Source organism: Typopeltis vanoorti, chromosome 3 (assembly GCF_054136105.1).
Source record: "Typopeltis vanoorti isolate ZY-2024b chromosome 3, IOZ_Tvanoo_1.0, whole genome shotgun sequence".
Classification (NCBI taxonomy): domain Eukaryota; kingdom Metazoa; phylum Arthropoda; class Arachnida; order Uropygi; family Thelyphonidae; genus Typopeltis; species Typopeltis vanoorti.
Window position 1 is genome coordinate 66,588,938 of NC_143551.1, and position 24,298 is coordinate 66,613,235.

General features: G+C 37.4%; 1 protein-coding gene across 1 annotated transcript in view; it reads right to left on the bottom strand.

Annotated features, from left to right (window-relative positions):
* The window catches only part of mlt (tubulin folding cofactor E like protein mlt), a 166,428-nt gene that overhangs the window by 68,325 nt on the left and 73,805 nt on the right, over nt 1-24,298 (bottom strand). Inside the window, exon 3 of the mRNA XM_090390429.1 lies at nt 8,815-8,990. Coding sequence (XP_090246555.1) covers nt 8,815-8,990 — 176 coding nt within the window. The remainder of the gene's footprint in view (nt 1-8,814; nt 8,991-24,298) is intronic.

The window sequence follows — 24,298 nt, forward strand, 5'->3', positions numbered from 1 at the left end:
TATGCAACTGTATTTATTAAAATTTGGTTGATTTCTGAGTGCCTCTGCAGATTCTGAAAACAGTCTTTCTTTTTTGAATTTACTATGGTAGAGCATGGTGGTTTTTCTCCAGGAGATGCTGTGGGTTGTATCCAAAACATGGTTCTGAAGGCCAGATTCACCATAGCCATGATTGCAGATAAATTACTTTTTTGGAGGTGACGACTGGGTGAGTAATTAATAAGTTAAAGTAATTTATTTTCCAGCCAACTTGCTGCTCTCAGAAATTATGGAAAGCAAAAAGTATTGTCATCGCCAGAGCGGATAAGGGTAATGCCACAGTTGTCCTTAATGCCATGAAATATAATTAAAAAATTGAGATTATTCTCCAAGATCGTGCTACTATCTACATCCCACTAAAGCACAATCCCACAAAAACACAACTAAAAAATGAAAAAACTTACTTAAAAAAGTATCCTTCTGGCCACCGACATTACAAAAAAATTCAAAGCTTTCAGTTCCCCCCCCCCCTAGATATATGGTTTACCAAAAATCCACAAATCTAATTCGCTCCTAAGACATATAGTAGATGCCACTGATGTATCATGCTACAAACTGTCAAAGTAGCTGGCTAACTCTCTGACCCCCCCCCTGCACTGGACTTACCACATCCTGTATAAAAAAACTCTACCCATTTTAAAATGTTGATTGTAAATCTAACTTTAAATAATACAGATATATTGGTAAGCCTTGACAACATCTCACTGTTTACCAATATTTCTATAAATGACACCTTAACACTCTTCAAAAACGTTTTTCCCTTCTGATATCTTAGATCTCTTTTCCTTTGCCATCAATTCTGGTTATTTTTCTTGGAAGAAAAAAAGTTACAAACAAATAGAAGGAACTGCTATGGGTCCCCCCCCCTGCCAATTTTTACATGGAAAATTCTGAAAAATGAGCCATAGACTCAATCACTCTCAAACCTTCCATCTGGCTAAGATATGTAGATAATGTGTCCTGGCCCAGAAACATTAGACTCCTTCCTCAGTCACCTCAATAGCCTACATCCAAGAATCCAGTTTACAATGGAAAAGGAAAATAACAATAGTTTACCCTTCCTAATGATAACATTTCCTCCACTGTATATAGAAAACCTACTCGCAGATACATTCACAAACTCTCTCACCACCACTATCAACAATATGGCATTATTAAAACTCTAACCAATAGCCCACAATCTTTTTTTCCCAGTGGAAGCTCCCTTTCAACCAAACTCAACCATATACACAACACTTTCCTTTCCAATGGCTACAGCAATTACACAATTAAAACAATAATCAATATCTCCCCCACCACCGCCATCTCTTCAGAAGGATTTATTACAGAAATGCTATCATCATACCCTACATCCGTGGCACATCAGAAAAAATACCCAGGTCCCTAAAAAAGTACAATCTTCACACAGCGTTTAAGCCGTGCTTACTTCAGAAAGACAGGTAGATCAGCAACCATCTGTTTAGAACACAAATCATACATTTGCAATCATGACTATGGTCAATCTGGCCTTGCAGACCATGTTTTGAATACAACCCATACTATCTCTTGGAGAAAAAACCATGCCCTACCATAGTAAATTCAAAAAAGAAAGACTGCCTTTAGAATCTGCGGCAGCACTCATCAATCAACCGAATTTAAATAAATACGGTTGCACAAAACTTCCCAAAATTTGGGAAACATTATCAGGAATGTGGAGAACCAACTGGGGCTTCAAACACCCACAGAGGGCACACCATCTAGATAGGACTTCAGAGTCACCCATGTGTTTTAATTAGTATTGTGTTGTATTTGAGTATGTATTACAAAAGTTATTTGTAATCCCTGAAGATGTCTCAGTGACAGACGTAATATTGGAAGCATTAAAATTAGTTTTAATCCTTTCCTAATGCTGTAAATATTCCATTAAACATGATGTCCTTACAGCACTTAAGCCTCAACACACAGATCTTTATGTTGAAACATGGCGTTAGTAATGACTAGTTCACGTCCTGAGCAAAAGTCCCGCAAATACCTACCATTATTAGCAGCTTTGCCCTTCTCCTCGAAATTTTCCTATATGCCTGGCAGGATTCATTTCCTACTCTGCTGTTCAGATATTCAAGAAGTACCACTTTTTCCATTTTCTTTATGTCAGCTGCCTGTTCTAATGACTCAAAAAATTTCTCCACTTCTTCCTTGGAAGAACCTTCTGTGGGACCATAGGCACAAATAAGTTTCATTGTCCATATCCCTAATTTTAAAGTTTGCTCTCATAACACTCTTGAAACTGCCTTCCAATCAAGAATCCTTTTTTGATTGGAAGATTCCAATCAAGATGTTTATCTTCGCGTTCGGTGTTGAAAGCTATTACTACTCCTTCCTTTCCTTAATCATTATTGCCTGAAAATGATATCTTATACTTATTATTTAGTAAGATCTCCCCTGTTTTTGTCTTCTTTGTCTCAGTAATGCCAATTATGTCCACGTGGTATTTTTCCAATTCTTTTGCAAGTTCGATTGCCTTTCCATTAATACTCCTTATATTGACGGTTCTCCTATCTTCAGTTCTTCTGTTGTAGTATTTATTATTCTTCTAGATGTAGAGCTGGAGCTTGTTCCAGTAGCTGACTTTTCACTGTTTACCCTGGTTCTCTGACGAAAACAGCAGGGGACCTTGTTAGTCGCCCCAGCCAGCATGAAATCTCATTATGTTGTACCATCATATGCATTTGTGGTTTAAGCCAATAAAGAATACAATTTGGTCGGCTAAGTTCCAAATTGCCAATCCATTCTCATTCGTTCAGTACCCAGTAGATTCCTCCTAACAGGGCGAACCACGTGAAGGCGAGGATTGGCATTAGGTCAGAATCCCCAGTCAGTTCTCCACATTCCTGAAAGGCAATGTGGAGGTCTCCTCCCAGCCATTTCGCTTTGACCCTTAAGCGACCCCATAAATCCACTAATAAATAAATAAATCACCACTCTACACACACAATACACCACCTAATGGCAAATCCCCTTTATATAGTTTTCGTTATCTATTGCTGCATCCTCTCTAAGGTAATTTCAAATCCAATAACCAGATTTGAGCACAGCAGTCCAGATGGTATGATCAGGGCTTTATACAATGGAACCACCACCCTTTTATCTGGTAAATGGCCATCAATATTACAGCAATTCCCTGGGTTGTCTTTGCGATACGTCCTCTGAACTTCAAATTTCTATATACAGTCATATACTTCTCTACATTTTGTATACTATGGCAAAGTAAAATTTAAGTACTTAAACTTGTTTTAATTAAACAAAAATGCAAAATATACTAAATTTATAGTAAACATTACAAATACTGAATGGTTGACCTTTTGTTGAGCGCTCATAAATACTGAATATCATAAAAAATTTATCTAGCCAGACCAGCTCTATTACTGACAGGATAATAAGATACTGCACAGAATTCTATCATGTGAATGAAAGCAAATGGGGACGAATGGTTATGAAGTTTTTTGCTGTTTGGAATTACAGAGCCAAAGCACCTAAGATTGTGATGTCTGTGCATTATGTCTAATTGTTAATTGCCTGTACTCTTCTGACCAGTTTGCCAATTTTGCAAGATGAAAATTCGAGTGTTGAGAATCAAAAGCCTGTACCTTCATATGAAACCAGATAACCCACCTTCATTTAAAAAGGACATGAAGCTAGGTATATGGATAAGAGAGCAGCTGATAGACAAATTATATGGTAGAATAGAATTAAGGAGAAAGCAGATGACCAGTGATGTGACACAGGCCTCTGCAGTTAAGACCACTGCTGTTTGATTCATCCATTAATGATATCAGGAATTTATTTTGTATGCGGTTCTCCTCTTTCCTCTCCTCTGTCCCTTAATATAAGTTGAGTCCTCCTAATGACAGATTAAGTATGTATTTTATGACTGTAGATTCATGTGTTCATGGGGGCCAGTTTGCTTGTTCTGAGGGATGAAAAACCTAAGTTTCCAGGTGAAAAAACCCCTCTACCTCCATATGAGACTGGATAACTCACTTTTAGTTGAAAAAGACTAGATAATGATTCCTCGACTGAGTTACAGCAGAGGCTCTTCTATATCGAGAATGATTTGAAGAGAAGGTATGATGATAAACTGAATAATGGGAATGTAGAGATTCTGTGGAGTGATTTAAATAGATTGATAGTGTTACGTAGTTTTTTCTATTATTTTGTTCTTATATGCTGCTTAACCTTATTACTTCCTTTAAACTTATCTCTTATTCCCGTATATAACCTTCAATTTTAAGACATAATTCACCCACCATTTATAGATCCCTTCTTGGTGCCAAGAATAGTCGATTCATGCTGAAGGGGAGAAAGAAATGAAGGATATACGAATTGGTCGCCAACATGCGAAATCACGTGCTTTCTTGTCTGTCACTGTACTAGTACTAGCTTGATTTTTGTTGTTCCTTTTTTGCATTATTTTTTTATTATTAATTTGTATGATGGATCCAGTACAGTCAACAAGTTCTATTGTTACATGTTTCAGTAGCTCTTGCAAAAGAATATTGAATAATGTGCTGACATTCTGCGAAAAAGAATCGTCAGAAGGCCGTCTTCTTGTTCCCCTTTCTCAAGTCATAAAACGTGCAAGTGCAATTGCGGGCGTATCAGGGTCGACTGTTAAAAGAATTCGTAGGGAATCAAATTAAATCTCCTAAAAAAAAGTGGCAGAGAAAGAAAACCATCGAAACCATAGCTTTGAATGATTTTGATGTAGACGTTATAAGAAAAACTATTCACGATTTTTACGTGGTCGAGAAAAGAGTGCCAACTGTTCCGAAATTGATTCCTGTGCTTAAAGAAAAAATTAATTTTCTTTGGAAAAGAGAAACTTTAAGGAAAATACTTCATGAATCGGATTTTGCTTTAAAAAGTCCCAGAATAAAAGGAAACTTATCATAGAGCGAAGTGACATTGTTTTATGAAGAATGCAGTATTTGAGAGCAATAAGACATTTCAGGGAGGAGAAAAGACTGATTGTGTATCAAGATGAAACTTGGATTGATAGTAATTTAACTTATGGAAAATGTTGGCAGTCTAAAGAAGAATGTGGAGTGCTACAAACCGGAAATGCCTCGTGGCGTATAATAATTTTGTGTGCAGGTGGAGAAATGGGTTTTTTAGCGAATTCAAATTTACTATACAAAGCCAATTCAACTATTGGAGATTACCATTGGCAAATGAATTCTACAATCTTCGAAAAGTGGGCAGAAGAAAAACTGATTCCAAACCTTCCTAAAAATGCTGTTGTTATAATTGATAACGCTTCATATCACTCTATTCGATTAAACAAAGTTCTAAATTGGTCTAATAAGAAGCAAGTTCTTATGGATTGGCTCTCTGCAAATAACATTTCTCATTCCCCAGATATGCGAAAAATTGAATTGCTTAATTTGGTCAAAAGAAACTCGCCCACAACTAAACTATTTAAATTCGACACAATGCTCAAAGAGCTTGGATTTCTAGCTTTGAGGTATTAATGCGATATTAATTTCATTGCGATATTAATGCTATTGAGTATGTTGAGGCAGAAGTGGAAAGTTTCATTCACCATCGCAACGTAACTGGGGATATTGACATGTCGAAACTTTTTAAGCTTTCAGAACAGGCGATTGAAAGTATTACAGTTCAAAAGTGGGGAAAATATTGCTCTCATGTCACCTCATTGGAAAATATCTATTGGGATAGAGACGGAATTATCGAAGAATTGTGCGAATCTTTGGTGATCAGTTTAAGTGAAAGTGATGGCAATTCGGACACCGATTCAGATGACTCTGAAGATTAAAAGAATTTGACAATGGTATTTTTTCCAACATTTTTTTTGCATGCTATTGAGAGTCACAACAAGTCATAAATAATTCATCAGTTTAGGACATTAAAGTGTCTCAGTTCTCTCAACTGTAAGTTTAGAATATCTAAGTTCATTTGAAATAATTTCTGTTTTTCTGTATAATTATTTTTATTTTATAGAAAACTTTCTTAAAAATAAACTTAATTACATTTTTGTTTTATGCTATACCTTTTTTAATTTTATTAACACTCCACGTACATTTTCCCAACTGTTATACAAGCAAAATAGTTACACTTTAAAAACAGCAATGTTCGTAAAAGAAAAGCTAAATTTTCCGATCTGTAATAATAAACAAACTCAGTTTGTTTATTATTCTTCTTATTACTAGACTGATTACCCTATTATCGGAATGGATTCTCCTTTTTCTGACATGCGCAGAAGTGTCGAGGGACCTCTAATCAGTGGGTGAACTATACTATACTTATTCGGTTCTTTCTTTACATCTCCCCCTTTCTTTTTATAAGCAGCAGTCCTATAGGCCTCTCTATAGTTTAACCATGTGTAGGTTACTTAGTGCTTAGCCTTTGTCCTTGTGTGGCACGTGACCATTTACACATCATTCTAAAAGAGTCCACCCGATAAGCATTGACAAAATTTATGTTATAACTGCGCCAGCCAATACCGAGGATAGATGGGACTCTTACCCAGGATGGCTCCTCTCAGAATGATACACAATAATTAAACTATAATAAAATTTATGTTCAGTACACTAATTTTTTGCATGCAGTCGTGGCTCGCTTTGTTTAATCATACAAGTGGGTTTCTTCCCGCTAAGTTCGTCAGTATTTTTATGAGCAGCTGTTTGAATTCATATATTAACAACAGGTCAGGCAGGTACTAAGAAACATGATTAATAAAATAGAGAAATCATACAAGTAAGCATTATTACTAATTATGCTGAGTTATTCTCAAGTAAGATCCTTGGTTCAATACTAATATACAAAACATATAAATAAACTTACATAGACCACCATTATAAGTACCTTAACATTATTTCATTAACATCTAACACACTTTTTACATTCACATGGTCATTGGTTATATCATTCTACACATTTACTATTAATTCCTGCAGAATAAACATGGCCTCGTTAGGCAGATAATTCTCAGACAAATGGGCCTGGGCCAAGTTGTAGATAGTTCTTAAAGTTCCATAAAATTAGTCCACTTCACAAACTTTCTTAGGGAAACACACTCTTTCTTAACTGGAAATCACAATACAAAAGTCTACTTTACTGTCTCTGTATTGAAGCTATGTCTTTCTTCTTGCCTTGTCTGGTCATCAAGACTTCTTCACTTTGCTTTTTGTCTGATCACCTTCGATCAACTATACGGTTAGAACCTCGGCGAGAAAGGGGATATGGCTCGGGAGTATAGCCAGAACGGACGGCATCTGCTTGGTTCCTCTGTCGCACAACATCGCACAGCTATCCTAGTCTCAGGAGGTAGCTAGGCCGTTCTCAAACGCTGTGACAGATAAACCAATGCCTTCCACGGCCAGCCAGGAACTTCTCCGTCGGAGCAGAGTGGACCCTACGTCCAAGAGAGGTCAGGAAACAGGAACCCAAAAAAAAGCCACGAGTGGGGTTTGCTTGGCCTTTTTGTTTTCGTTCTCTTTTCGGTGTTTCTCGGCTATCGCAATACCTGCCAACACGGTCACATGGGTTTATGTCATGGTGTCCAGCTCCCTCTATTACATCGCACGTGCACATGTTGCGTTCTTCTTGGAAGGCGCTTTAGTTTCTCTTTCCTATAACTACCTTCTCCCCTTTTTGGTATGCGTAACACAGGATGGTTAAAGGTGACCCTTGAACTCTGGCTCACAGGCTTTGCTACTTTATAATACATGAAATGGGGTTCTCAAATAGAATTAACAGCTTTAATTAATTTCTATATCTGACCCACATGCATTATAGGTTAGATCTTACAAACATCTTTATACATTTTTGTGCAATTTATCGCTCTTTAATTTTGATTTATATACATAAAGTTATCTTTCTAATCTATTGCCAATATGCCACATTCTCTGAACATGTTTAAATAAAGTTGTGTCCTGAATAATTCATGTTAAACATTTCTTAGTTTATTCAGGTCACAACAATAGTGAGGCAAAGGATAACATTTGTCAGTTCAATATAGTAATAAGGTTATGCCTACACTCTGGGATGACTAGATTACAAAGCCATATGTTAAATTGATGGAAATGTAGTGCAAGAAATTGACAAGACTAGGAATTTTGTGGAGGGATAACAATAAACAGGAATTGAAATTCAGAGGACATATTTCGTAAGTGGACAAAATAGCATAAAATAATTCCTTGGATGTTGAAAAACAATGACAAATAAGGATAAAGAAGTCATAATTTCTCTTTATAAGGCTTTGATACAACCATTATCTGGACTATTGTGTACAGATTTGGTTGTGTGTATGTTTGTGTCAGAATTTTAGCTTTAAGAGTGGTTAATGAATGGGATGAGGTACAAGAGGTAGTCACATGAACTTTTTCAGTGAAGTTAGAGGTACTGTGTGAAAAATGGTTAGTAAAGATCACAATGAGTCTTCTCTCCATGGAGATCCCTATATAACAATAATAATATATTTACAAAAGGCAATCATATCACTAAATCAAGAATGCCACTTAACAAACTTAAGATTTGTAAAATACACCTAAAAATAAGTGGACAATTACATTGAATTTTCGGATTATACTGGCTATGCTGATATTCACAGAAGAGTCAAATTATATTTTCTAAATCAGAGACTGAATCACCAATTGTATATATAATATAAATGTTATATATAATGATTTTGACCAAATATATGGTAGATTTACGCATTCAGCTTTTTTTTTTAAAGAGATTATATTTCTACTTAAGCAGCTTCAGAACACTTACTTTGGCATAGCATCAAGGAGACTACACACAACTGGCCATGACATATATGTATGATTCAACACAAGGCTTTGAATCTTTTCAACTTTTGTCATTTCGGTAGGGGTTGCATCTTCTAAGTCATTATGACTGAGGTTAAGAAACCTCAAGTTTGGCATCCCAGATATGATAAAACTTACCTAAAGTAAAGATTTCACATACATGAATTAATCCTTTAATGCTTATTCATATATCTATATTTGCTTATAGGAATTTTGTTTGCAGCATAATTCACAACTAGGTTGAAAAGGATTATTTAAATTTTGAATCAAAACATTATAATACCATTTTTTAAAATTATATTTATTTTTTATGCCAACTGTACATATGAAAGATTGAAACACTATTACTGTTTATCTAATATCTTATTTACACATGATGCATATTTACATATGTAAGATAATCTATCTTACATATGATAGTTTGGAGTTTAGTCTCCATTGCTATGGAGACTAAATTTCATTTTATGCTACTTCAAGTCTGATATGCATGATGGTGATTTCATACAAGATGATGAAAATGATCTGCCATCTAGTCTGTTGACACACACATCCATAGAGAGCACTGATGTGTTACAGATCTTGAAACCTTTCATGCATAGGTCACATATTCAAAAGTTATTTAGAGAAGAATAAATTTTTACCAGCATCCATGTTATGGTGGGATGGGATTCAAATCCTTAACCTGTCAATGACAAATTAAAGGCATTACCAAGACTAGTAAAATAAAACTCAGGCCTCAATCACAGTGTAAAAATTAAACAATTTAAAATTTCATAAAATAACTAAAATTTGTACATAAAGAATGGCTATTTCAGTTAAAAATGATGCTTTTCAAACAATTCTATGAACATATTTGATACATGCAGAGAAATTGACACTCCCATGAATAGGAATTTCGTATGTTCATAGTAAATGTCTTCCAACTTAGAGAATGTATTGCCCAAGACAATGCTTAACAGCGTGTTGGTAACTGGTGGGAAAATATCTCCTAATAATTGTATCATGTCTTCTCTTAGAACATTAGTAAAAAAAAAAAAAAAAAGAATTGTAATGTCTAAACTCACTTAGCTATCTGTCAAATCCAAATTGATGTCCTTTACCTTCATGAAGTCCTTAGAATTTTCATGTAAGATGTTTTTCCAACATAGGGAGATAATACAGTAGCTAAATGTTTGTATAGGTAATAGTGTCAGAGTGTCAGGAAATGCCTAGAATCCAGGTCTGAGCAGAACACTTTCCTTAAGAATTTTAGGAACATCATCTATACTTGGAATGACTGGATGTTTTGAACTCATTTATTCTTTCATCTCCTTAGGACAATTGCAAAGATCTTTTATTAATTATTTAATAAAGGATCTTTGTTTGTTATGAGTGCTCCATGTGGGATCATTCTCCAGCTGCCTATATATGTATTGATGTCATTAAGTAAATCCCTGATTTTATTCTTTTACAAGTCTGAATCAAGAGCAGCCATTGCATTTCCTTTATCAGCTTTTAACAATAAAATTTGTTAAAGGCCCACCAGAGTTTTTAATTCAGCTGTAGAAATATTTTTAACAGGAAGGTTTGGAAATGGTCAAAATGGTTGTTGATCTAATAAATATTATTATTATTACATCCTCCACCGAGTCGGTGGACTCATTGTGGGAGGTTCATTCAACCGACAGCATATTTATCATATAGAATTTTAAAATCCTTAGCACTCCTTGCATTAACGACACATTTTGGTAATACGTTCCATTCAATGACAATTCGCCTTGTAAAAAATATACTCCTCGCACCCCTCTTCTCCACACTTTTACATAACTTCCAGGGATGACTTCTGGTCTCCTCCCCTCTCACCTTCTACTCTTTTTATAATCTCATCTGGATTAATCTATAAAATCCTTTCACTAGCTTAAATGTCTCTATCATATCACCACTTTTCCTGCTATCCACCAAACTCTGCAATCCACATTTTTTCAACTTCTCTCCATAGCAAGCTGTCCAAAATCCTGATATTATCTTAGCCACTCACCTTTGGATCCCCCTTCAATGTCTCCACATCACAATGAAAACCAGGTGACTAGATTTGTGACAACAGTCCAAACGTGGTCTTCCCAGTGCTTTATACAGTGGCACTCAGACATGCTTATACGTTGGTTATGCATTATTAAAACACTTAAGGAAATGAACAACGTAGTTAAGGATATAAATTAAATTATACTTTAATAAATATTTTCTGATATTTCGGCAATGTCACTTTGCCATCTTCTAAAGGAACTTACAAAAAAAGGCACGTGCACATAGGCACTACAAACACAGTAACTGGGAATGAAGAGATGAAGCTATTGTTCTCCTAAAAGTGCTGATGGTGCCCTCTAGTGGGCTAAGTAGGTGTTCTTGGCCGTTGGGCTGAAGGTCTGCTGATGTAAGCCTCCCAAATTTGTGGCAGTTGCATACAACCAAATTTGTTGAGGTTTGGAGAATTTCTTAGGGCTGAGGCTGATTCCATAAATAGTCTTTTGAATTTGTATTTGCTTCAGTGTATTACTGTAGCTTTCTTCCACCGTATTCTATGGAGTGTATCCAGAGCATGGTCTGTAAGTCCAGACTGGCTGTACTTGTGAAACCAGATGTAGTCCTTGTGTTCAGAAATTCTGATATTCGCTGTCCTGCCTGTTTGGCCAAAGTAAGACGGTTTACAACTGCAAGGGACGTGGCATACACCAGGTAGGTCTAGGGGAAGTGGTTGGTCTTTAGTGGAGCAGATAAGGGATGCCAATTTTCTGTAAGGTTTGTAACAGGAGGTCAGGTCATGCTTTTTTAAGATTTTGGTAATCTTTTTTGAGGTACCTCGGATGAAGGGGAATGGTGATCGATTTAGAGTAATCCTTGTTGTGGAGGGGGGGAGGGGATCTGTGGTTTTAGACTTTGGGGGGGGGGGGTAGCCATTGGCTGAGAAAGTGTTGAGGATGTGATTTAGTTCAGTGTTTAGGGCCAAGTCGTTTGAACAGATTAGTTTAGCCCTGTTGTATAGTATTTTCACTACTCCATATTGTTGTAAGGGGGGGATGGTGGGATTGTTGGTGAACGTATCTGCCTGTATGGGTGAGTTTTCTGTAAACTGAGAAACCAAGTAACATCTGAGAAAACCAAGGTTCCATTAGGCTGGCGGGCGACTAGTGTGTCTAGGAAAGGGAGGCTGTTTTTTTCCTCTTTTTCCAGAGTGAATTTGATTCTAGGGTGTTGGTTGTTTAAGTGTGTTAAGAAGGAGAGAAGTGTTTCAGAGCCATGTGGCCAAATAGCGAACGCATCATCAACATAGCGAAGCCATATGGTTGGTTTTTGTGGGGCAGAGGCTAAGGCTTTTTCTTCAAAGGTCTCATAGAGAAATTGGCCAAGGGTGTGGAGAGTGGTGAACCCATGGCTGTCCCCTCTATTTGTTTGTAGAATTTTCCCTGCCAAACGAAATAGCCTGAGTTCATTGTGAACTGAAATAAGGCTGAGATATCGGGAGAAAATTCAGCTTGGATTAGCTCTAAAGTTTCCTTGAGTGGGACATTTGTGAATAAAGAGGAGACGTCAAAGCTTACCATTATGTCAGTGTGTTGGAGTGTAAGGTTTTCTATACTGGCTTTGAAATGGGCTGAGTTTTTTTATGTGTGATGGGGTGTTGCCAGTATAGTGTGCGAGCTCTTTGGCCAAATGTTTAGCTAATTTGTATGTGGGGGAATCAATGCCATCCACTATGGGACATAATCGCACATTTTCTTTATGTATTTTTGGGAGTCCGTAAATACGGGGGGGGGGGTGGTATAGAGTTAAATGGCTTTAATCTGTTGGTAACATCTACAGACCAAGAAGTGACTCTCTTAAGGAGCCTGTGAAGTTTTCTAATTTGAGAGTTGGTGGGATTGTAATTGATGTGGAGGTAAGTAGCCCAATCTAATAGAAGAGCATTCAGCTTACCCGTGTAGTCCTTCTGGTTAAGGAGTGTAGTGCCTACGTGCACGTGCCTTTTTTTGTAAGTTCCTTTAGAAGATGGCAACGTGATGTTGCCGAAATATCGGAAAATATTTCGTATTTACGGACTCCCAAAAATACATAAAGAAAATGTGCCATTAATGTCCCATAGTGGATGGCATTGATTCCCCCACATACAAATTAGCTAAACATTTGGCCAAAGAGCTCACACACTATACTGGCAACACCCCATCACACATAAAAAACTCAGCCCATTTCAAAGCCAGTATAGAAAACCTTACACTCCAACACACTGACATAATGGTCAGCTTTGATGTCTCCTCTTTATTCACAAATGTCCCACTCAAGGAAACTTTAGAGCTAATCCAAGCTAAATTTTCTCCCGATATCTCAGCCTTATTTCAGTTCACAATGAACTCGGGCTATTTCGTTTGGCACGGAAAATTCTACAAACAAATAGAGGGGACAGCCATGGGTTCACACTCTCTCCACCCTTGGCCAATTTCTTTATGGAGACCTTTGAAGAAAAAGCCTTAGCCTCTGTCCCACAAAAACCAACCATATGGCTTCGCTACGTTGATGATGTGTTCGCTATATGGCCACATGGCTCTGAAACACTTCTCTCCTTCTTAACACACTTAAACAACCAACACCCCAGAATCAAATTCACCCTGGAAAAAGAGGAAAAAAAAACAGCCTCCCTTTCCTAGACACATTAGTCACCCCCGAAAACCCACCCATACAGGCAGATACATTCACCAACTATCCCACCATCCCCCCTCACAACAATATGGAGTAGTGAAAACGCTATACAACAGGGCTAAACTAATCTGTTCAAACGACTTGGCCCTAAACACTGAACTAAATCACATCCTCAATACTTTCTCAGCTAATGCCTTCCCCCCCCAAAAGTCCAAAACCGCAGATCCCCCCCCTTCCACAACAAGGATTACTCTAAATTGATCACCATTCCCCTACATCCGAGGTACCTCAAAAAAGATTACCAAAATCTTAAAAAAGCATGACCTGACCTCCTGTTACAAACTTTACAGAAAATTGGCATCCCTTATCTGCTCCACTAAAGACCAACCACTTCCCCTAGACCTACCTGGTGTATACCAGGTCCCTTGCAGTTGTAAACTGTCTTACTTTGGCCAAACAGGCAGGACAGCGAATATCAGAATTTCTGAGCACAAGGACTACATCCGGTTTCACAAGTACAGCCATTCTGGACTTACAGACCATGCTCTGGATACACGCCACAGAATACGGTGAAAGAAAGCTATAGTAATACACCGTAGCAAATACAAATTCGAAAGACTATGTATGGAATCAGCCTCAGCCCTAAGAAATTCTCCAAACTTCAACAAATTTGGTTGTATGCGACTGCCACAAATTTGGGAGGCTTACATCAGCAGACCTTCAGCCCAACGGCCAAGAACACCTACTTAGCCCACTAGAGGGCACCATCAGCACTTTTAGGAGAACAATAGCTTCATCTCTTCATTCCCAGTTACTGTGTTTGTAGTGCCTATGTGCACGTGCCTTTTTTTGTAAGGTCCTTTAGAAGATGGCAACGTGACGTTGCCGAAATATCAGAAAATATTTATTAAAGTATAATTTAATTTATATCCTTAACTACATTGTTCATTTCCTTAAGTGTTTTAATATACAGTGGCACAACCACTTCCTTATCCTTACATGTTAGAGTACTTCTTATCATAGCAGCACTATGATGTGTAGCCTTTGTAACCCAGCAACATGCCCTGTAAATGTCAGTCTACTGTCAACCATCACTGCTAAATTTCTAATCTCATTCACTTCCTGCAGTATGGCACCATCGATATAGTACACAGCCTTATATTTCTGAGCTCCAAAATAAATGCAACATCTTACACTTATTGATATTAAAACTACAACCCAACTCCTTTATCCAAGTAAACTGTCTATTCCAATCTTCCTGAAAGGAATTAACATCAGTAGTGCTACTTATAATTCTTCCCAACTTTGCATCATCAGCAAACAACTGAAGATCCCCAGTCAGTCCACTTTTACAAAGTCCAAGAATATCACTGTACTCGTATATGATTCTCCCTTATCTAAGACACTTGTTACCTTATCATAAAATGCAAGTAAATCACTAAAACAAGACTTACCCTTTACAAATCCATGCTGACCATCATAAAGAATGCTATGTCCAACAACCCAATCTTGTGTCTGTGGCAACTTTTGCAATTCTATGTAAACTTTTCTCTGTTACCATTTTAAATTTATACTTTTATCCTGAAGATGTATGCAATAAGTCATAAGAAACTAGTTTATTAAAAAAAATTTCCTTGATGTTTATTATTCATGCTTTAAAGTGGGTAGGCCATATTGGATAACTCACAACACAGAAACCTCATTTCAGTAAAATACAATCACATTGTCTTTCATTCACATTATTCAAAATTTTGAAAAAATTGCATATTAAGTGGAAAAAATATGTCACTAGTGCTGCTGTGAGAAAATCTCCAATACTTGGTTAGTACTGTCAAAAATAAACAAAAGCTATAGGACTACCAGAAGACTTGTGGAACTTAGACTGTCCTCATACACCTGGCAGAATACATTATGCTGAAACTCCTGCCCACTTAAGGAAAGAACTTCAAATTCACAAATCTTATAAATGAAAAAAATAAAACAACTGGCAAAGTTGCCAGTAGATAAAGTAGTAGCCAGCCTTTCTTCACACTCTCTCTCTCTTGCCAGTTACAATATATTATCTAAGGCTTCAGTTTTGCCATATTGCCTAATCGAATACCAAAATTTACCATCATGGCAAAAGATAAAGAATTTACTTGATGTCAACTTACTGTAAATAGACAATTGGAGAATGATGACTCCATGTAGAGCACTCATAACAAAATTTAATCAAGATATAATTTCTGGAAAATTTTCCATTTAATAAAGGTTCTTTGATAAATAAAGAATTTAATAAATTTAATAAAGTTAAAAATTTGATGAATTTAATAAATTTAAAACAGTTTAATAAAGGTTCTTTGCAATTGGCCTAAGGACATCAACTATGCAAAAGCAGCAACTGTGCTATCTCCAGATATAGGAAAAAACATCTTACATAAATATTTCTAAGGACTTCAAATGCAGGCAAGGATATTATTATCATCATCATTTGATCTCCATGGAGTCAGACTCATTGTGGGAGGTACACACTATTGCACACAATGTTCATCCAACCATGCCTTAAACTGATTTAATGTGCCTACATTCACAAAACACTCAGGCAATGCATTCCACTCACCCACTACTCCATACAATCAACCAATCTCTCTAGTACCTTCACCACAACTCCAGATATATGGACTTGCCTATAATTTGAAGCTTCAGCCTTATCACCACCTTTATGCAGTGGAACAATTTTACCTTCCTTCCACTCCCTTGGAATCTGTGCTGTTGTAAGACTTTTGGACTTTTTTTTATTAAACAGGCATGCCAATGCTACTGCCAATTCCCTGGAACATTTCCTTAATCCCTCAACGTACCAATTAAAAATCAGAAAGCAATCGTTTTTCTGCCAATTTTTTGGGCAAGGGTGATTTGCTGGATCAAATTCGTCATTATTTGAAAAATAATGATGAATTTGATCCAGCATTTAAAGATATTTGAAAAATAATGATGAATTTGTGCAAATGCAAATGAAATAGCCGATACACGCCATTGGCAACTTTTCTCGGCTGAAGGGAAATAGGCACAAGATTGTCTAGCATCTATATTCGGTTGTATTTATATGCGAAACCAAAATTCAAAATCAATTTTGGTGCAATAAACAAAAGACATGTCACAGATGTCTTTGTATGTTAAGGGGTTAAGATGTGTAGTGATATGTCATCAAATCCTATCGCCATACTGACATCAAGGTTATTTCCTCAAATACCTCCTCTGCTCACTCACAATTAAGCCTCTCCTCCTATGTCCTCTACACTTAAGTTCCTCATAATTCCACCCTGATCAGGATGAAACATCCTTATAAACTGATTACTGAATATCTCAAAATGTCTTCTGCAGCAGTTACCATTCTACCATTTTCATCCATTAACATCAATCTTACCATGACCATTCTTACTTCTACTTGCCACATATCTAAAAAACTCTCTGGGGTTATTTCTTCCAACAGCTTAAACCATAAAATCCAATTCACAGTTGAAGTTAAAAACAACAAAATGCTTCCTTTTTTGGATGTTCTTATCTCAGTGATGGACCATGGCAGATTTTCCTTTGAAATATTCAAGAAAAAGTTCATCACTGGAAGATATTGGCATGCTATCATCTAGTCTTGAAGCAAAGTATCATTAAAACACTCGAAGAGCATCCAGTGCAAAATATCCAGTGATAACAACAAAAGGGAAAAGGAAGCGACTTATCTCAGGGATGCTGTTGGTGGCTTTAGGACTCTATCCATCTTTAGGAGTACCTCCTAAAGAATGGATACAGTCCTAAAGCCACCAACAGCATCTTACAAAAGGTGGTTACATACTCCAACAAATGTACAAAAGCAAGTAAATAAAAACATGCAGTTTCTTTGCCTTACATAAAAAAGTGTCACAAATAAGATAGCTGAAGTGCTTAAACAGTATCAACTTAAAAATTTCTTTTACACTAATGCAAAAAAAATCTCCATGCTGCTGCTATGGTCATCTTCAACCTCATTCACCTCTCAAGAGACCAGGAATGTACAAAATTTTCTGTGCATACCGTATCTGCTTTGTCAGAGAGATATGATCTGGAGAGATCTGCATGAAAGAACATATCAAAGGTGGGAAAAAAAAAGTACAACAGTCAGAGTGGTTAGCATATCTGCTCTCCAGCCAAAAGGCTGCAGGTTCGAATCCTGGTCAGTGAACAAACTAGTGGAGGTGGGCAGTAGGTGGTATTGGTGTAGATGCAGTTCACTGTAGTTGGTGGACCGAGTGGTGGAGACTGAGAGTTGTAGAGTAGGTGCCCTCCTTCCTCCCTCAATGAGTCTTTGGACTCCTCAGAGGTGTCATGTAATAATAATAATAAATCAGGATTAGCATTTCATACCACCATGGGAAAACATCAGGTACTTTGCCAACTCAAAGGAAAGCTATATATTGCATTCAACAGCTACGCATGTGTGTGTGTGTAGATTAAAATAAACCAGTGAAATGCTACATTGTCCAACCCAGTGTAACAAAAAACAAAGTTTTTTTGTAAAGATGAGGGTGTCATTTGGCCTCTTTACAAGGCCTTGATAAGACCTCACTTAGACTATTGTTGCAGGTCTGGTCTGGTCTGGTTTCTGTTGCGATTCTGATAGAGTAGAGAGAGAGTGCAAAGGAGTGTGTTAAAAATTATATCAGGATTGTGGAATACTGATTATGAAGACAGATTGAGAATTTGTAGACTGCAGACACTAGCAAACAGGAGAAAGATAGGTGATATGATTGAGACTTACAAACTTCTGAAAGGGTCATACAGGATTTCAAATGATGGAATTTTTTATTTTATGAAGGGTAAGGAAAGGACAAGGTGGCATCCTTGGAAGCTGAGAATGAATGCTGCTAAGAAGAGAGTGAGGGCTATTCTTTCTTTTAAGGTTACATGGTGGTCAGCATTTATGGTTAAGAATTTAGGAGATACAACACATGTTAAAATAATTACTTTACTTAATATTAGGAAAGTAACATTTGATGTTTTGACCTCTGTATTGAGGTCATCATCAGAAAAATACACATGTATAAGAAACACGCTACATGCTACTGCACTTTACAAAGGTAAAATAAATCTAAGCTGCTTATTATTCTTTTATTTAGCCTGATCTCTAGTGGGAAACAAAAAAAAAAAAAAATTAAAATTAAATAAAGTTTTGGGGAAAAAAAAGTAAATATAAAAATAAATTAAAAACAGAACCACATTAAACATTTCTAAAGTCCTCTCGTATTGAGATTTCCTTCTGGGCTTGTTCCGGTTGCTATAAGAGTTGCAGATGGGTCCTCCACATTCTTGGGATGATTAATCAGTCATTTTTGTTCAGGTTTGGATTGTGTTTTAACATTTCACAGGCTTCTTTAAATTTTCTCTGGTTTTGGTGTGGTGTAGGGACTTGGTGCCTTTCCAGTCAATTCTATGGTATATTTGGAGTGCATGGTCTGATAGGCCTGTTTTTCCAAGCCAAGAGTGAGGGCTAGATTTTTCTCTGATAGGGTGATGCACGATTGAAATGGACTGCCATTGGATGTTGTGTGCAAGCAATGTGAATGAATTCAAGAACAAGTATGACAGCTTATGTGGGTAATATGTGGCCTCCATCGAGGTCTCTCTTAATAATAATAATAATATAACATTCAGTGTATGAATAATGCTCAATGTCAAAGCACTATCTCCTGTGTGTAATAATAAGCAGATTAGCCAGTTGGAAAGGGCACTATGTGCCATCATGGTATCGAGGTAAAGAGCACTAAGTGGACAAGTAGCCATTTACTTAGGATGCGTAAAAAAATGGACATAGTGCCCTTTACCTCTGGTGTACAGATATATTTTTTTATCTGCAACATGAATTTCAAACAAAGAGCTGAACTATAACCATTAATCCTAAAAGAAACTGTATTTCGTGTTCCACGTGCAGAAGGGATCACAGCACTACCCCCTTTCCAATGATGATAAAAATATATTAGAAACCACTAACCTGGTTGACCAAGCAGACAGCAACTCTATTCTCTAACCAACAGTCTATGAGTTCAAATTCCACTGTAGCATGGATGTTGTGAATATCTTTACGTGGCAGATGATTTTCTGATTAGCAACGGACTTCTACCTAACTCTTATCTAACTAACTCTTATCTCATATAAAAGACTGGACACTCCATATGGGCAGAATATCTAAGAATTCATATCCTCTCATGCATGCCTTTATTCTCTATTCAACTTTCACAAAAACAAGAGGATGGATGGATGGTGTGCATGTGTGTGTGGAGCAACTAATCTTCAGAAAGTTGAAGTCTCCAGAAAAGCAAACAGGACTACATGGCAAGGCCTGGTGTGGCACATCACTGAGCATCGGAGTGACCATACGGCATCTGTAGATGTCCAGTTAACATTTTTTTATATACAGGATTAACTGGTTTTTGGTTCTCTGCAGTCAACAGAGAGGTTACATGCTCATACTCTTGTTGAGGTATGTTACATCGAAGTCACTTATAAGGCGGATTACATATTTTTTTTTTTTTTTTTAGATTAAAACCATTAAGAGTTATTTTAACATGATACTACATAAGAACATAAATGTGGAAGAACATAGGAGTTACTATAGCACAATATTATCTATTTACATGCGAGTGCCAGCAGATTAATTTTTACACTGTTAAGCACAACAATCCTTCTTCCCCCTTTCTTTTTTTTTGGGGGGGGATGTCACTTCTTCTGCACTGGAAAGTGGATTATGATGCAGTCGCCCTGCTCAGCCAGGAGTTGATTCCATGGATTCCAGTCTTGGTGAAAAAGATCTAAGATGTTTTGCCTATGGTGGTGGTGCTCGTGTAGGATCCGACTTCTCACCTTTTGTTGGAAGGCTGCAATGAGTTGGTCAGTTGCCTCTCTCTGTGAAGTTGCTGTGTGCTGTTTGGTCTTGTATGTCTGAGGTAGAAGCTGTATATTACCGCTTTAGCAGTGATGAAGGGGGTAATTGCAGAATGAATGGTTATTTGACTCTGCATGGACGAGATTGAAATACTCCTCTTTGGTATGAAGACTACCACAGGTGAGAGCTGCCGTTTCCCAAGACAAACTGATTAATTTAGTGTTGACTGGGCATTCCAAGTAGATATGCCAGACTGTTCCTAATTGGTAGCATAACAGGTTATCTGAGACGTTTGAGTTAAATTTTCGTAATATAGTTGGAGTGGGTAGTACGTTGTACCACATTCTCCACTGAATATCTGCGTCAGGTTTGATGGCTCTTGCGTGATATGGTAGGTCTCAATGAAATAGTGTTTGATCAGATGATGCAGGATTTTCCATTAAAGTGCTTTGGTTCGACTGTTGTGTTAGAGAGGTGTAGATTTTGTTGGTGTTGCTGGGTGTAAGTTTCTCCCATGAGTTATTGGTTTTTATCAGAAAGGTAGGTGCCGGATCTTCTGAGTTGGGAGGGGCTAAGCCCCACATCTGTTATGCTATCAGGCATAGCAGCTTGAAAAGCAGCCTTTACAGTGTGTATCTGCTCAGACTGATTCCCATATTCCAGGTTTTTGAGCGATTTTGGAAAGCGCCAGGTGAGGCTTGGAGAAAGAATGTCACCTAAGATCCTCACGCTTCGCCAGCTCCATGGAGGAAAGAAAATCTCTTTCTGAGTGATCGGGCTTCTTATCGTGTTGTGGAAAATGGGTTAAATGAGGATTTCAGGTAGGGATGCCATCTTCACTGTGTGCTGGAGGTTTAGCTTCTTCCATTGTCGATGGGCATCTTTGTAGAAGTTTGTTAAATTTACTGGCACTTGAGTTGTTGTCATTCTTAAGGTTGTGGAGAGAGAGACCTCTAGTGGCAGAAGTGAAAACATATTCAGTGGTGCATTTGTGTGATATTTCCTGTTGTAAGGTATTAAGGAGAAATCGAGCGCGGAATGTTATCCTGTTGTCAATGGAGGTCAAATTTTGTCCTCCATCTTTGAGAGAAGTACATAGCTTAGAGTATGAAAGCCAGTTTGTTTTGTTTCATATGAATCGATAGATGGTTGACTTTATTTGTTTGATGAATTGCACTGGTGGCGTGAGAATCTTTAGTGAATGCCAAAGGACACTGGTGGCTATTTGGTTAACGATTATTGTTCTCCCTCTTGTGGAGGCAGAGGCTCGTATTGCTGCCCACTTTCCTAGTACTTGCTTGAAACGTTTGTTTAGTGTTTCCCAGTTCTTATCCACATAAGAGGGCGTGTTTCCTAGGTAAATTCCCAGGTATTTGTTTCCCTCTGCGGACCAGGTACCAGACATTGGGGAATCTGTTCGGTTTTTCCATTTGCCACACCACAGTCCTGTGGTTTTATGTGTTTAGTTTGGCTCCTGAGGCTGCCCGATATTGTTGGTATGCCATTTATATGTTATGGAAGTCCTCTTTTTTGCGGGCTATGATTGTAACATCATCAGCATATGCTGTCAGGGTTATGGTTTGGTGGGGAAGTTTAGGGCAGGGATGCCCTAAGCAGCATGCTGAGTCTACACAAAAAGGGTTCAATGGCAATTGTGTAAAGAGGACCAGAGAGTGGACAGCCTTGTTTAATACCTCTGCTGTATGGTACAGTTATGGTAAGCCTGTTGTTTATTTTCATGCAAAACTGTGCCTTGGCATACAACATCTTAATAGAATGGATGATGCCTGAGCCAAAGCCAAATGCTTTCAAGCAGCTGAAGAGGTATAGGTGTTCAACGTGGTCGAAAGCTTTTTCTTGGTCTAGTGTTACAAGACCTATTGTTTCACTGTTGTTGTTCACTATGTTTATGAGATCCCTTATGAGGTGTAAGTTTTCGTGGATAGATCTTCCAGGGATGGAATAGCTCTGATGCCTATTTATTATTTCACTCAGAGCAGGTTTAAGTTTGTTGGCAATGGCTTTTGATATAATTTTACAATCGGTGTTTGTGATAGAGATGGATCTCCAGTTTCCTAATTTCGTCGCGTCTCCTTTCTTTGGAATGAGTTTAATAACTGATGATGTCATATTGAGTGGAAAGCCACTGGTATTTACGTCGACAAATACTCTGTAGAGGATAAGGTCCAAGCTGTTCCCAGAAGGACTGGTAAAATTCAGTGGCGAGCCAGTCTATGCCAGGAGATTTATCTTTAGGTAAGGCGGTGCAGGCAGTTGTCAGATTGTGTAACGTGATGGGGAGTTCTGTGCTAGACCTTGTTGTTGGTGAGAGTCTTTTCACATCAGAGAGAATTATATTTGTGGCCACCATAGATGTTGAGTTGGCTTGGTATAAATTTTTGTAGTACTGCAAGGTATAAGAGGATTTCATCATGATCTGTTTTAATAGCAGATATAGTGGTGCACTCTTGTTGGCATTTTTCTAGTGAGAAGAAATACTTTGTGGGTACATCTGCGAAGTTAACGTGTTTGCGTCATGCTCTTATTAGTGCTCCTCTTGCAGAGTGCTCTAGGTGTGAGTGTATGGTGACCTCTAGGGACTGGTATTCCTCAGATTCTGGATGATGCAAATGCTGTTGTTGTTGTTGTTGCAGATTTTTAAAGACTGAATGCTTATTCAAATTTTTTTGGTGACTATATTTTTGGGTAAATACCCTAACTTTGGATTTAAAAAGTGGCCACCACTCGGAAATTGATTGTGAAGTAGGCATATCTCTGATGAGAGTTTCAATATAGATTTTGGAGGTTCTGAGATATTCTATATCCTGTAGTAGGTTGTTGTTAAATATACAGTATGCTCCTCTGTGTCTGGTGTGTCCAGGAATGCAAATACTAAGAAGGATGGAATCATGGTCTGATGCATGAAATGGATGATATGTGACTCTCCTGATGTAGGGTATTGTGTGTGCATCGATGTGTAGTATCGGTCGAGCCGTGCCTGGTATAGATAGATAGACAAATGAGTGTAGTGTTACTATAATTAAAAAAGTATAAAATGAACAAAAAATCCTAATCCAAAAATGTAAAAAACACAGAAATCTCTACAAAAACAAAAAAATTCATTTAAGTATAAAGAGCTAATAAGCTTCATTTCGGCAATGAAAACATTAATTTAAGTAAAAAAATTCATTTTTAACATCCATTTCAGCCACAGCTACAGCATAAACACTATCAAATGATCCACGTTATCACTTAGATATCTAGACCTGATCTCCTATTTTTGATTGAACACTAAATTGTAGCTACAACAGCACAGTCTGCCTTAACTGTTCATACACTACTCTCACTCAGTGGCGTAGCTAGAGCTTTTGCTGCCTGGGGCAGTCCATGTGTTTTCCACCCCTCTCAATACACACCAAAAATACTACAAAACAGTCAAAATGACATATAAGGAAATAAATTAAAACACTGTTGATTTTTGAAGTAAAACTTTAATTCCAACATTCTAAAATATTATTTTTCTTGATTTTCTGTTAGCAAAATCATCAATGACATTGTCGATCTATTTCATCACTCAGTTGCTGTTCTATAGAAAGTATCGCAAGATTTCTTAAACGCAATGTACTCATTGTAGATCTTAGGTAATTCTTAATCAATTTTAATTTAGAAAAACTCCTCTCACAACCAGCAACAGTTACAGCAATTGTGAGGAAAATTCACAATAATATTACAATATTTGGAACCGAGTTCTTGAGACTATATTTTAGAATAAACTGCAAAAGTTCAAGGGGATCATCCTTCCACGTCTCTGTTTCATTTTGCATAGCAGCAAACAGAAATAAAACTCTGAAGTCTCTTTCTCTCAACGAGGAACCCTCCTTAT